Genomic DNA, 14,279 nt, shown 5'->3' on the forward strand with positions numbered 1-14,279 from the left:
GCGCCACCTCCCCACCCCTAGAGATAAGGGGCTGATGAGCGTCACCACTTCCGGTTCCCGATTGGCGCCACCGTCGTCGGGGGCGGGGCGCCACACACCGCCGCGTCTCCAGGGCGCTGCGTGAGTGGGCGCTTTCCACTCACGAGGCACGCGCAGGTGTGGTCGCTTGGGAGCCGGAAGTGTCGTTGAGACCTCAGTAAGTCTCAGGCCCTTTGGGGTCAGGCCGGCCGCACGTTCTGGAGGCCATAGAGACGGAAAGGCTGGAGGGACACCCAATTTACTGGTCTCCGATACAAACCATAGGAGGTTCCGCCGCAGACGTCACGTTCTGACGTCACCGAACCCATAGAGAAGGCTGGCCACGGCCCCCACATTTCCTGACATCGCCTCTCTAGCTTCTCATCTGTTCTCTATGGCCCCGGTTGTTCCAAGCGCGCGATGTCGCGAGCGCAGTCTCATTGCGCAGGCGCAAACGCGCTTCTAGGACGGTTGCTGCCGTTAAACGACCGGAGAGGCGTGCGTCGGTGACGTCTACGGTACTTACGTCATGGCGGCGCGATAGCCTGCCTCCCTTCGTTTCTTTCGGGGGCCTGTGGAGCCCCTTGGCAGAAGGGGGCAGCGGGAGCGGCCTCGGGGTTGTGCAGACTCCCCGGCCCCACGCGGTTGAGCAGGGTGGCAGTGGGCGCAGGGAGGCTCCTTCCCCCCACACAGCCCCAGGCACGGGCGCCACTGCAGTGGACTGTCGGGGGAGTCAGGACAGGCAGCCTCTGGTTCGTCTCTGGAACTCCTTGCCACAGGACGTGGGGAGGGATCTGCCCCAGATCCATCTGCGGAACACCTTGCTGCAGGATGTGGGGTGGCGCCTGGCCTGGATGCCTTCACAAGGGGGTCAGGCAGGGGGTCTGTGGAACTCCCTGCCACGGGATGTGGGGGGTGGCACCTGCCCTGGATGCCTTTACAAGGGGGTCAGACGGGGAGTCTGTGGAACTCCCTGCCACAGGATGGTGTCTTGCCTGGACGCCTTTACAAGGGGATTGGACAGATTTCTGGAGGAAAAGTCCATCACAGGTTACCAGTCGTGATGGGTATGTGCAATCTCTTGGTTTTAGGAGTGGGCTACCTCAGAAGGCCGCAAGGACGGGCATCAGGATGCAGGTCTCTTGTTGCCTTGTGTGCTCCCTGAGGTGTCTGTTGGGCCACTGTGAGATACAGGAAGCTGGACTGGATGGGCCTCCACTGGCCTGATCCAGCAGGGCTCTCCTTATGTTTTTAACCTTTACCTAGTTGGGTTTAAACTGAGACTCTGGCAGTGCCAATATTGAGCCTGTTTAATAATTTGGTCAGTACTTTTGAGTAGGCATGCATGCATAAGATTGCGCTGTTGGGTTCTTTTTTAAATCTGAAGTTTTACTACGGGGTTCTTCTGGTGCAAGGTGTCCTAAGCAGTAGAGATGGGAAAGGTAGAAATTCTTCATAAATAATGGATAACAGGAATTGATTTAAAGCAGTGATTTTCAACCACTGTGCCAGTGCCATGGCACTTTGGTGTGCTGTAAATGGTCCAGTTGTGCCACAGGACTTTGGGAGACAGTCATTTATTAGTAGGGCCATTGGGGGATGTGAGCTCACACCAGCAGTTTAACCTTATTAATTGACAATTAACCTTATTAATTGTCAAAAACCTGATGGTGTGCTTTTGCAATTTTAGCACCTTGCCTGAATGCCTTGAGATGAAAAAGTTTTAAAATTGCTGATTTAAAGTTTCAGTCCCAAAGCCGTGTACTAATCTGACTTATTTAAATAGTTCAGGCTGTTGATAGGTTTGGTCTAAAATTGGTCCTTATTAAGAGATACTGATTTGAGTGCTATTGTGTTATGTTTTTCTGCAAAGGAAGTGTTTTTCTGCAAAGGTATAGGGGTTGGAGGTTTGGATTTGGACTCATTAGATCTGGGTTCAAATCCCTGCTCAGCTATGAGGCTTATTACTCTAGGTGACATTGGGCCAGTCACTATCTCTCAACCTAACCTATCTCACATGGTTGTTGTGGGAATAAAAGAAAGGGGAGGAGTCACATACTCCAGCGTTTCTCAACCAATGGTACTCATACCATTAGTGGTACTTGAGGTGGTGTCGAGTGGTACACATGGGGCCCCCAGACCTCAACTGCCTCGCAGCGAGTCCAGCAATGCAACACAACAATCAGCAGTAGAAGACTTGGCTTGGTGGGCGGAGCTCCAGCTTGTGCTCAGAAAAGCCCTCTTGTTTGCCCTGAACCTCTTACTGGTGTCTGTCATGTTGCATCTGGCCTCCCAAACTGGAAGTAACTGGTGATGACATCATTGTCAATTACTACTGGTGGTACTTCCAATAGGTGGACCATATGGAGTGGTACTGCGGGAGATAAACGTTGAGAAATGCTGAAGTACACGTTTCTTAGTGCCTTAAGGGAAGGGCAATATATACATGTGAAAAATAAATATGATCTCAAAATATTACTAAAATTGCTTTTGTAAAAGAAACATTTCTAGTTTGCACTGAATTTGTGGACATTTGGGAAGAGATGCATATACAGGTGCACTGTATTTCAGTGTGATTATGTGCAGTCACAAGAATTTGTGGGGAACAAATATTTATTTCAGTGTATTTACCTTCCCCCCCCCCCACACCTGAGCCTATAGTAGTGACTGGCTTACTTTATGGGCTCTACCATAGCACAAACTCCTTGTTCTTATGAATGTTCTTATGTTAAATGTTGGAAGCTGTGGATGTTATGTAGGAGAGTGTATGGCTCTGTGAATTTACCCATGTAATCAATGTACCATTTGACAGGTAGTGGGATATAATGGAAGGATGGTTAACATAAATCGGTATGTTACTTTCTTTTCCTTTCTATCTTCAGAACCGGACCATGGCAGGTGTGGGCTTTGAAGAATTCTCCGTGCCTCCTGGCTCCGAGCTGGCACTGCCTCCTCTTTTTGGTGGCAATATTCTTGAGAGTGAACTGGAGACAGAGGTGGAGTTTGCTGATGGGGGGTTGCCAGAAGAGGAGGAAGAGGAGGGGATATTGCGACAGCAAGAGATGACACGACGGAAGTGCCAGGCACTTGCACGCCGCTGCAAGGAGTTAGAGCAGGTGAGGGATTTGTAAAGGGATTTTATAATATGAGCATGCCAGCTGGGACAGTGACTGCAGAACTGCAGCAGTGGGCTGTGTTCTGCCTGGTAAAACTGGTGAAACTGCCTCTGTACTGAGTCTGACCTAGTACTGTACTGTCTACTCTACTTGGCCCTGGTTGTCCAGAGTTTCAAGCAGACTTCTCCTTGGCCAGGCCAGCTACCTGAGACCCTTTAACAGTAAATGCATGGTGTCAGTTTTTCTGTATTCTAAGCCCTAATGCCCTGCCCTCTTAAAGTATTCATGAATTACTGAGTTTGGGAATTCTGCACTAAAATTCCTGAATTTAATAACAAAAAAATAGGAAATAAATTATTTCCTTAAATGTTTTTGTGGACATCTAACTTGCAATTTTTGTTAAACAATTGGTAATAAGTTGTTGATGAATTTGTTTTTTTGTAAAATCAACGGGCAGTTTGCTAATTTTTGTTGTCAGGATTTGGAGGAAAGGAAGTTAGGACATAGAATACTGCTGGAGGGACATACGTTTCCAAAAGGAAGGAGATTGTGTGCCTGGTCCTCTGATTGACCCTGGTAGGTCCTGAATGTCAGGCAGCTGTTTTTGGAGGGATGGCCCCTCATTGCACTCCATTCCTCACCATCTTTGTCTGCTGCTGCCTTACTCACATATGGGCAGTGTCATCCAGCCTGCTGGCCACCCCTGTTCCAACAGTTAAAAAGACATTATACACCTGGACTTAAGGTGTTCAATTCCGTCCCTCAGCAAAGGCTACTGAAAAAACTCCACAGTCAGGGAATTAGAGGACAGGTCCTCTCATGGATTGAGAACTGGTTGAAGACCAGGAAAAAGAGAGTGGGTGTCAATGGGCAATTTTCACAATGGAGAGAGGTGAAAAGCGGTGCGCCCCAAGGATCTGTCTTAGAACCGGTGCTCTTCAACCTCTTCATAAATGACCTGGAGACAGGGTTGAGCAGTGAGGTGGCTAAGTTTGCAGATGACACCAAACTTTTCCGGTTGGTGAAGACCAGAAGTGATTGTGAGGAGCTCCAGAAGGATCTCTCCAGACTGGCAGAATGGGCAGCAAAATGGCAGATGCGCTTCAATGTCAGTAAGTGTAAAGTCATGCACATTGGGGCAAAAAATCAAAACTTCACATATAGGCCGATGGGTTCTGAGCTGTCTGTGACAGATCAGGAGAGAGATCTTAGAGTGGTGGTGGACAGGTCGATGAAAGTGTCGACCCAATGTGCGGCGGCAGTGAAGAAGGCCAATTCTATGCTTGGGATCATTAGAAAAGGTATTGAGAACAAAACGGCTAGTATTATAATGCCGTTGTACAAATCGATGGTAAGGCCACACCTGGAGTATTGTGTCCTATTCTGGTCGCCGCATCTTAAAAAAGACATAGTGGAAATGGAAAAGGTGCAAAAGAGAGCAACTAAGATGATTACGGGGCTGGGGCACCTTCCCTTTGAGGAAAGGCTACAGCGTTTGGGCCTCTTCAGCCTAGAAAAGAGGCGCCTGAGGGGGGGCATGATTGAGACATACAAAATTATGCATGGGAAGGATAAAGTAGATAGAGAGATGCTCTTTACACACTCACATAACACCAGAACCACGGGACATCCCCTAAATTGAGTGTCGGGAGAGTTAGAACAGACAAAAGAAAATATTTCTTTATTCAGCGTGTGGTTGGTCTGTGGAACTCCTTGCCACAGGATATGGTGATGGCGACTGGCCTGGACGCCTTTAAAAGGGGATTGGACAAGTTTCTGAAGAAAAAATCCATTACGGGGTACAAGCCATGATGTGTATGTGCAACCTCCTGATTTTAGAAATGGGCTATGTCAGAATGCCAGATGCAAGGGAGGGTACCAGGATGAGGTCTCTTGTTATCTGGTGTGCTCCCTGGGGCATTTGGTGGGCCGCTGTGAGATACAGGAAGCTGGACTAGATGGGCCTATGGCCTGATCCAGTGGGGCTGTTCTTATGTTCTTAAGAGTGGTGGGCCAAAACCAGCAAAGGGCAATGGTGGCTGCTATAGCTAATGGCCACCTCCTTGCTCCGCTTTTCAAACAGAGAGGGAGCATAGGTGAGGAGGAGGTGACAGCTAAGATGTCTCTGTGTGGCCGGGGCAGCAGCAGCGCTGCATCCCTCAACAACAAAGATTGGTAGGGAATGGGGCCAGAGTGAAGGGGGACTGAGCATATCACACTTTAGAGGGGTAATGGTAGCTTGGTCCTCAGCCTGAGGACCAACCTGAGCTTGGTCCTCAGTGCCAAGAGAACTTGATAACAGACAGTGACAGTGAACTGTGCCAATTGGCACAACCTGTTAAGCGGATACTGAAAATGGGGATTATTGGGTGGTAGGAGGGAAATCAGTAAGGTAATGGAGAGTGAAATTTTGTGTGCATCCCTGTAACTGCTGACAATTACAGGTGAATGAGAGGATGTTAAATCGGCTGCATCAGGTCCAGAGAATAACGCAGCGCCTCAAACAGGAAAGAAGGTGAGTCTGAAAACAGATCAACAGATACAGATGTATCAGAAGAGAACCTAAGAACTCAGCTGGCTCAGACCAAAGGACTGTCTCATCCAGGTTCCTGTTTCCCAGAGTAACCAATCCATTGCTTCTAGGAATCCCACAAAGCAGGAAAGCTGCTCTTCCTATCTGCTTGCCTTCCCAACAACTGGATTCTAGATGCATCATGCCTTTTAACATAGAGGTTCAATCTACCTAATAATTGTTGATAGACCCCCCCCCCCTCCTCCATGAATGTATTGAATCCCTTTTGAAAGCTGTCCAAGCTAGTGGCCATCACCACACTTTATGGGAGTGAATTCCGTCTGTTAATTACTTATTGTAAAAGAAAATAGTCATAAAATACTGCTGGGGGTGGTGTCATTTCCTAATGCTGCCTTTTTGATAGATTTTGCTCTCCTGCAGATTTCTCATGAGGGTGCTGGATTCCTATGGTGATGATTATAGACAAGGCCACCTTGACATAGTCCTGGAGGTAAGAAAGAGCTGATTTGAGAGACAAGAGATCAAGCCCTGCAGTGGCAGGGGAGGGCTGTGTGCCATGACTCAGTAGATAATTTGTCAGAACTGAGAAGCAAGACCCAAACTGAAATGCGAAGGGGGGGGGGGCGAGAGAAGGCTGCAGATAACCGGTTTGGCTGACACATGAGTGTTCCCCAAGTAGTACAGTATTCAGTACAAAAAAAGAGTGTGTATTTTACTAGATTTCTTTGAAATAGTATTGCTTCTAAATAGCGAAGGTGTTATAAGAATGTCACTATATAACTGAAACTACTCCCAAGCATAGATGATAGAGGTCATGGTATCAGTACATGGGGTTCTTGATATAGCAGTAGGCCTAACCACTGGCTTGGCCATCTTCTTTGCCCTAGGGATCTCCACATGGCCTTTGCCGCTCTACTTAACAGCATCTTAAAGGCACAACTTTCTCATGTATTCCCTGTAGTGTTCTTTAGCTCCTCCTCCACCCGTCTAGCTTCCAGCACATACTTGAAGTGGTTTGTGGCTACCAGGAGAAAGGGCACTTGTGTTTTCATCTGGCCTGCTCAGCTCAGCACAGGCGAAACTAGGGCAGTTCCCTTATATTGTTTCCTTACAAGTGAAAAGGAGTATGTATTTACTCAATTTTTAAACTGCTTTTTAAATTCAATTTTAAACCAAGATCAAAGTGGCTTGCAGAAAATTGAACAAAAATAAGAAACATTTTAAAAAATTATAAGCACTAAAACAGCAGCATTAAAATTAAGATAAACAGTGCAAGTTAAAAACAGTCACACATTCAGGAAGGTTTTGCCAACATTTTCTAGCTTTTTCTTAAAAATTACAAGTGTGAGAGCAGTATGGGTCTCTCCAGGACAGGAGTTCCACAACAGTGTTCTGTACTCTCATCCACTTGTCCCCACCAATAATCTGGCATCATCATTCTGAACTAGTTGACACTTCCAAACTATTTCACAGGCAGCCTTGCATACAGCACATGACAATTCTGAGTTCAGTCACAAGTCTGAGGCTTAGTGGTAGAACACCTGCATTGCATGCAGAAGGTCCCAGGTTCAATCTCTGCCCAAGGAGAGCAGAAAAAAATTCCTGTCTAAAACTTTGAAGAGCCACCGTCAGTGCCTACAATACAAAGCTTGAAGGCCTTGCTGTAAGGCAGTTTCCTAATGTTCCTACTTCTCCTTGAATCATGTTCACTTTCTAGGATGAAGGGAGCCACAACACAGATGTCCTGACTCCTGGCAACACAGAGAATGAGCCCCCGGAGAAAGAGACCACCCCCAGGCGTCTTCTAGGTTCTGTGCCCACCCCAGAGCCTGAAAGCCTATCGCCTGCTGAGGGGCCCGCCAGCAAGAAACGGCGGCGCCATGTGCGAGAGGAAAAGGAAACAAGGTTGCGTCGAACAGCTCAAACCTTGCTTTCAATGGATGAGTTTCCTGCACAGGTACTGACGTCTTCTGAGGCTTCCTAAAGTTGACAGTGCTTGGTGGCCTTGGCCTCACATGGGTGGGTGGCAAATGTGCCCCAAAACCATGGTAGGTTGTCGCATTGTCAGGACTGGGTGTTTATACAGCAGACATCAGCTTCACATCTGTCCTCTAGCATGCTATCAGGATCCTGATTATAGGAAGCATCCCCCCCCCCCCAAACAGGCTCCCAATAAAGTAATGCACGTGACTTGTATGGTTTTATTCTAACTGCAGAATTCAGAAACAGATACACAGTACACAGATCCTTCTCTTTGGGTCGAAATGGCATTTTTAATAATTGGGTTTGTTACTTGTGATTGCAGATCAAAACTGAAGAGGACTTCCAGTGCGAACAAGAGGATGTCCTTGCCCCCACCTGGCAGCAGTCCAGCCCCCAGGACAAGTTACTCCACTATCCCAAGTTTTCTAGCCCTGGAGCCTGTTCTGATTTTGACTGAAACTGGTGCTTTTAGTGACCTCTGAAGGAGACTGTATATAGCTGTCTGTCAGTTAACCTAAGAGGTGGAAGACAGGCCACTGGGCTATGCGATGTGACTTGTCAGGTGGTGCATATTCTATGAAGAACCAGCTCAGTTTTGACAGACAGAAAGTGGACCAGGAAACTGTTGCCTCTTTGGGAAGCATCGGTTCGGAACAGAGTCTGACCTGCTGAGGGGAGATCCTGGAAACCAAAGTGAACTGCACTAGATTTTACAGAATGACAAGATGTGGAAGTCAGAGTGTGATACAGTGTGCAAGCTAATATGTAGTAGACATGCAACTAGATTGTACTTCAGATGTTCGGAAGCTTCACAGTGGGAGAGGGGTGGCAATTGCAATTGCAGTTCAGGAGGTGGGAAGAGACAGAGGTACAATATCAAGGAGTTTATTCTCTCACTGTTATATTTTCTGGTCCCAGTGGGGTATGTTTCTGGGAAAGCAAATGAGGTTAAACAATAATGGGAGGGTTCCACAGGCTGCTGAAGACAAGTAATGGTAATAGAAATACTTGTTTAGTACAGTAAGGTTCTTTGCATGTGTGTCCCCCTACAGCTGTTAAAACAATTACGACAGGGAGGAACAAGCTCTCCTGGCCTTCCCTCCTAGCCAAGATTTAGGAGTGTTTTAACCAGTGGAATTATGGGGTAGTTCTAGTATGCTAGACAGGATGTTTGCACCCTGCACTAATACAAAACCTGATTCTGTATCAATAAAAGCAGAGTCCTTCCCCCGGTATAAGTTATGCAAATTAAGAAAATGTTTGCTTTTGAGATTTTCTTGTACCTCTGTCAGGCAGAGGGCTTGGTCCTCTCTATTTCTCCTTCCCCTAGACAACATCCAGACATTTCCAAGCCTCTCTTTGTAACCATAAGAACTAAAAATTTTGTTTAATAATAAAAAAACTCCCTGAAAAATACTGACATTCCTACATGAAGAATGCTGTTCCCACTGTGTCCTGAACAAGATAGGAAAACAGCTGTATGCTGCCCTCCTGGTGCAGACACTGTTAGAACACATTTCTCTGATGGGCTTTTCAGGTCTTTGAGGACTGCGAAATATAGTATGCTTCTGTATTCTTTTCTCCCCTTCTTTTGATCTATTCCAGGGGTGCCCAAACCCTGGCCTGGAGGCCGCTTGCGGCCCTCAGGGACTCCCAGTCCGGCCCTCGGGGAGCCCCTAATCTCCACTGAGCTTCTGGCCCTCTGGAGATTTGCTGGAGCCTGCGCTGACCTGGCACAACTGTACTTGGTGTGAGGGCAACTGTTCTACCTCTTGCATGAGCTGTGGGATGAGGGCTCCCTCCACCGCTTGCTGTTTCACATCTGTGATGCAGCAGGAGCAGCAAAAGCCAGCCTTGCTTTGTGCAAGGCCTTTTGTAGGCCCTGAGCTATAGCAAGACCTTCATTCATTCATATAAGTTCCATCTCCAATATATTCATTTATGTTAATTTGTTAATTTGTTCAAATTTGAATTGTAAATTAATTTTTTCCCCAGCCCCCAACACAGTGTCAGAGAGATGATGTGGCCCTCCTGCCAAAAAGTTTGGACACCCCTGAATTCAAAAAGGAGCTGCAAAGCATAATGTTTGGGATGAGGGCACACTGTGTTGCTCCTTCCCTCAATAGTGCAGTTTTACAAGCTGACACAGGCTGGCAGCAGAATTGCAATTCGCACTGTTCCTTAGAGGAGGAAGCCATGCCACCTAAGCTCGGCTGTTCCTAACTCCCATTTGCCTCTCAGGAACGCTCTGCAGGATTCAAATGCTATGCTTCTCTCTGTCTGGAGAGTCTCAGTGTGAGAAAGACTGAGAAGCCAGCTTTTAAGTTAACAGCAAATTTATTACATCTTAGAAACAAATGCATGTACAAGAAACAGCAGGTAGCAGTGTGGTGCTAGGTGGATTGTATTTGTTTAGGTGGTCACGTTTTATGCCTCTTCACACAAGGCCCCCTTCACAAGTTTTTCAACCACTCAAGGCTTGGACCTTCCTTATCACAGGGATGGGAGGGAATATCAGGCATGTTGCCATCATCCCGAACTGGCACTGATGAGGAGAAAGAGAGAGGAGAAACTACAATCAAATGATACACAAACACTCGACTCTGCCTGATGCAATGCAAACAAAATTACCACAAAGCAACAATCACCCAATAGGTTAAACAAGAGCTGTTCCCTACATTACATATCCCTATTTTTCTTGTGCAGTTCAGTTGTCATCTTCCTCCCTGACAATAGCTCTGTGCCTTTAACAACTGTGACAGGCAGGAATGCTACCAGAGAACCTTTTTCTGATAGAGAAGCAGTGATAAGACAGCTTACCTGTCATGCAGCTTGTTAAAAGTTGTCACATATGTACAGAAACAGTATTACAAAAAACTATGTTCAGTGTCAGTTCCATCTAGTTATGATGGCCACCTTTTAAAGAAGTGGCACTGCGCTGGTTACTTTCCAGTTCTCCAGGAAGGAGGCCACTTTTAGTGGCAAATTGCATGTTTTTGTTAGCAGATCAACCATGTCACACTCCAAAGGGTTTCAAAACCTCCTGGGAGGATGGTATCCAAATGTGACTGATGGTTTAATTTGTAATGTAGCCCAGATCATCAGCTCCCATTGCCTCCATCTGAACTTAACCCTTCAGCTAACCTTCTTCCCTCTTGCCCCCAGTAGCTGAGGCATAGGTGTCTGCCCAATGTATGATCCACATGGAAGACAGTGCTATTCACTTCTCTTATCCCCAGAAACTCAGAAGCTAGCTCAAAGAAGGTGAGCCTTGTGAATGTGGCAGTCATACCTGGATACACATACGGTGTCGCTTGGTTGATCATGCCGCTATACTTAGTGTAGGGGCTGACCCAGGGTGCCACCAGAGCTGAAATTGGGAAACAGAAAATGGAGGCATGGGAATCAAAGCAATTAAAAATGTATCACATGCTTAGTAACTAATATAAGGGCAAGTCCTCAGTGAGGTCCAGTGGCATGGCCTGAAAGCACCTGATGCAGCGGCCTTGCTGAAGCTATGTAGGTATCATTCTGGTCCCCACCATGCTCACTGCTCCAAGGTGCATGATGGAAGAAAGACCAGGAGAGAAATGAAGTATTCCTGAGCTACACAGAAAAGTTGTACAAACTTACCCAAGATGCCAATGGCAAATGAGGTGAAAATAACAGGTTCTTTTGCCCATGCATTTTTCAGAAATGAACCAATTTCTGTAGAATAAGAAGAAGCATTCAGGACTTAACGAAACAATTTTAAATAGTTGGCTGTACAGCAAAGGACTGGGATCTGATCAGGATTCCTGAATCAGGTGTTCGGGGAAGGAGACATCTGGTGGGTTTTGTTTCTGCCTTTCCCTGCAGAAGATGGAACAGCTCACATTCACAGCATCATCTGGAACGATCTACCTCATAAGCACCTTCTTTCCATAGGCAGTACACTGTCGTGTTGGCTTGTAGAGGCTGGTCTATAAGAACTAGACCAGATTACCATTTGAAATACTTATATACTGCTTTTCAACAAAAAGTTCTCAAAGCAGTTTACATAGCAAAGGTATGTAAAAATGCTTCCATATCCAAGAAGGCTCACAGTCTCAAAAAAGAAAGGAGACAACACAAACAGGCACCAGGAGGGTCACTGCGCTGGGACAAATAGGGACTGCTAAGTGCAAGGGTATAGTCACCAGATGTACCAGTCATGGTTTAGGAGGCCTGGGAACCAGGGTCCTCAAGGAGCTCTAATCAACCATTGATTCATTGAAGGTTACCCAGTGAATTACTGTTTGTTCTCAGCCCTTCTTCTCCTACCTTTAAACTATTTTTGCCCAGCCCACAGGTGTACACATTCGATCCCCGTTGCATATATGAAACGTTGGGCAGAAACGGTTTAAATGGGTCTAACAGCAGGATGCTGTTAACTTACAGGCCAACCCTATTCATGTTTACACTCATATAAGCCCCCCTGTACTCCACAGCATTTACTTCCAGTCAAGTGCACATAGGATTGCAGCCTATTTGGGTGCCCCCACCTTCTGCTGTTAGATGGGTGGCAACTAGAGTCAGGGTTTTTTCCTGTAGCAACAATGTGTCTGTGTAGAGCAGGGGTGTCCAAAGTTTTTGGCAGGAGGGCCACATCATCTCTCTGACACTGCTTCGGGGGCCAGGGAAAGAAAGAATTTACATTTAAAATTTGAATAAATTTACATAAGTTTAATAAATGAATATATTAAAGATGAACTTATATTAATGAATGAATGTCTTGCAATAGCTCAAGGCCTATAAAAGACCTTGCACAAAGCAAGGCTGGCCTTTCCTTTGCTGCCACTACTGCATCACAGACATGAAACAGCAAGCAGTGGAAGAAGCCCTCATCCCACAGCTCACACAAAGAGGTCAAACAGTTGCCTTCACGCTTAGAGCAGTTGTGTCGGGCCAGTGCGTGCTGCAACAAATCTCTGTGGAGGGCCAGAGGCTCATTGGAGACTGGGGGCTCCCTGAGGGCCACATTGAGAGGCCTCGAGGGCCGCATGTGGCCCCAGGGCCGGGGTTTGGGCATCCCTGGTGTAGAGGCAGGAATGTTCCTTTGGCACTTCTGCTGCTGTTATTTAGGCACCAAATTGAGACTGTTTTATTCTCCCCTGTTTTTGAGGAACTCTGCCTACTGCCATTCTTCCTGCTGCTTTAAATACTTATTGTTCAATTGGTGGCTTGATTTTTGGTGTTCATAATTCTTTTTAAGTTCTGTAGGGAACTCTGATCATCATTAACTAAAACACAAAATAGGAGAAATTAATAGATACTGCAAGACATCTGAAGGTTGTTGGGAGAATAAGCAAGATAGGATTGTGTAAATCAATTCACACTATAGGAGCATTCTAAAAATACTGTGTTTCCTTGCAAGGAAAGTCTTTAGCTCAGCATGTGGGCTATGCTTGCACAAGATCCCACATTCAATCTGTGGCATCTCCAGGTAGGAAAAGAGAAAGTTTCCCCATCCACCTAGGCCAGCCGTTACCAGAAGGAAATATTGAGCTAGATCAGTGTTTTTCTACGTCTGTCCTCCATCATACCTCTTCACATGGTCCACCTATTCAAAGTACCACCAGAAGTAACTGGCATCGACACCATTGCCACTTACTTCTGGGTTGGGAGATCAGACTGGCTCGGGGTGGATGGGAGGGCCATGGAAAAGCACACTCTGGAGCTCTGCCCACCAAACCAAGCCTCCTCTTGCTGTTTGTTGCCTAACATTCCAGGTCTTGCTGCCAGGCAGCAGGTATCCAGGGTCCCCTGAGTACCACCAGACACCCCTTCAAGTACCACCATTAGTACCCATACCACTGGTTGAGAAACACTGAGCTAGATGGGAACGATGGGCTAACTAAGCAGAAAGAAACTTCCTGTGCAGCCAACATGTGGCATGGGATTCGGTGGGAACAACTGGGCTCTTGGGAAGTGGTGTGGATTTCAGTAGATCACTCCAACCAGGGAAGTCTAGAAAGACACCAGGTGTAAATATCCCAGGCACAAACACCCTCCACACACAACTGTGCACAAGGTTCACATGCACCCCACCTCTGCTGCATCCCAGCATTGTCTCTCCAGGGACCCATTCAAGAAGGTCACCCTCCAGTGCTCTCAATGCCTAGCTTCTCCCCCCACTCAGAAACAAGTCCCCCCACACCTTTGCACCCACCTCCAGATGTCTTGGGCTAAAGGAAAATCCCATTATGATGCTCCCAGCCAGCCAAAGAGCTACTGACCCATTCCCCAGCCCAGAAACCACCTCTATCAGCTATGGTACTTACTGCTAACCACAGCCATCTTGCAAGCAGGCTAGAGGAAGCGCAAGGCATTGTGGGAACTGTAGTCTTATAGCGTCTGTCTTTGCTTTGCAATTCTCTCTCTGGTTGCTTTGCAATTTCCCATTATTATTGTATTACCTCTGTTGTTTTTAATTTTGCAAAGAACAAAGATAGGTGTGTGTTTGATTTTTAAATGTCATGTTACAAAGCTCCCTCATCAGTCTTTGATTTCTTTTTAAATTAAAAACCAAAAGTAAGCCAAGTGATAGCTACAAACAGCCCTTTTGCTCCTGCGGCAAACAGCCCACAGCTGTCTTCACAGCAGCCTCC

General features: G+C 46.7%; 2 protein-coding genes across 3 annotated transcripts; one reads left to right on the forward strand and one right to left on the reverse strand.

Moving 5' to 3' along the window:
- The first annotated feature begins 228 nt into the window (after nt 1–228).
- Nucleotides 229–9,066, forward strand: TFPT (TCF3 fusion partner). 2 transcript variants are annotated; one of them, XM_066627341.1, is made up of 6 exons: nt 229–536; nt 2,901–3,134; nt 5,579–5,649; nt 6,088–6,157; nt 7,385–7,624; nt 7,973–9,066. In XM_066627341.1, exons 2-6 carry the CDS (start codon nt 2,910–2,912, stop codon nt 8,105–8,107), a joined length of 741 nt encoding a protein of 246 aa, XP_066483438.1. In that variant the 5' UTR covers nt 229–536; nt 2,901–2,909; the 3' UTR covers nt 8,108–9,066. The 2 variants fall into 2 exon arrangements, with proteins under 2 accessions (XP_066483438.1, XP_066483439.1); XM_066627342.1 differs by lacking the exon at nt 229–536 and adding an exon at nt 545–770.
- Nucleotides 9,067–9,968: 902 nt separating this feature from the next.
- NDUFA3 (NADH:ubiquinone oxidoreductase subunit A3) lies at nt 9,969–13,993 on the reverse strand. The gene is made up of 4 exons (XM_066627344.1): nt 13,953–13,993; nt 11,284–11,358; nt 10,943–11,020; nt 9,969–10,195 (listed from the first exon to the last, which is right to left on the reverse strand). Exons 1-4 carry the CDS (start codon nt 13,966–13,968, stop codon nt 10,104–10,106), a joined length of 261 nt encoding a protein of 86 aa, XP_066483441.1. The 5' UTR covers nt 13,969–13,993; the 3' UTR covers nt 9,969–10,103.
- Between the last annotated feature and the right edge of the window lie 286 nt (nt 13,994–14,279).

The sequence above is a fragment of the Tiliqua scincoides genome, chromosome 5, assembly GCF_035046505.1.
Source record: "Tiliqua scincoides isolate rTilSci1 chromosome 5, rTilSci1.hap2, whole genome shotgun sequence".
Classification (NCBI taxonomy): Eukaryota; Metazoa; Chordata; class Lepidosauria; order Squamata; family Scincidae; genus Tiliqua; species Tiliqua scincoides.

Excerpts from the sequence above, each read along its gene's own strand:
- NDUFA3 (XM_066627344.1), bottom strand. Across the intron at positions 11,021-11,283 it reads ATTTGCCATTGGCATCTTGG|CTCTGGTGGCACCCTGGGTC; the intron begins GTAAGTTTGTAC and ends TCCCAATTTCAG. Across the intron at positions 10,196-10,942 it reads GACACCGTATGTGTATCCAG|TGCCAGTTCGGGATGATGGC; the intron begins GTATGACTGCCA and ends TCTCCTCATCAG.
- TFPT (XM_066627341.1), top strand. The coding sequence starts at position 2,910 with ATGGCAGGTGTGGGCTTTGAAGAATTCTCCGTGCCTCCTGGCTCCGAG. Across the intron at positions 3,135-5,578 it reads GCTGCAAGGAGTTAGAGCAG|GTGAATGAGAGGATGTTAAA; the intron begins GTGAGGGATTTG and ends TGACAATTACAG. Across the intron at positions 7,625-7,972 it reads TGGATGAGTTTCCTGCACAG|ATCAAAACTGAAGAGGACTT; the intron begins GTACTGACGTCT and ends TTGTGATTGCAG.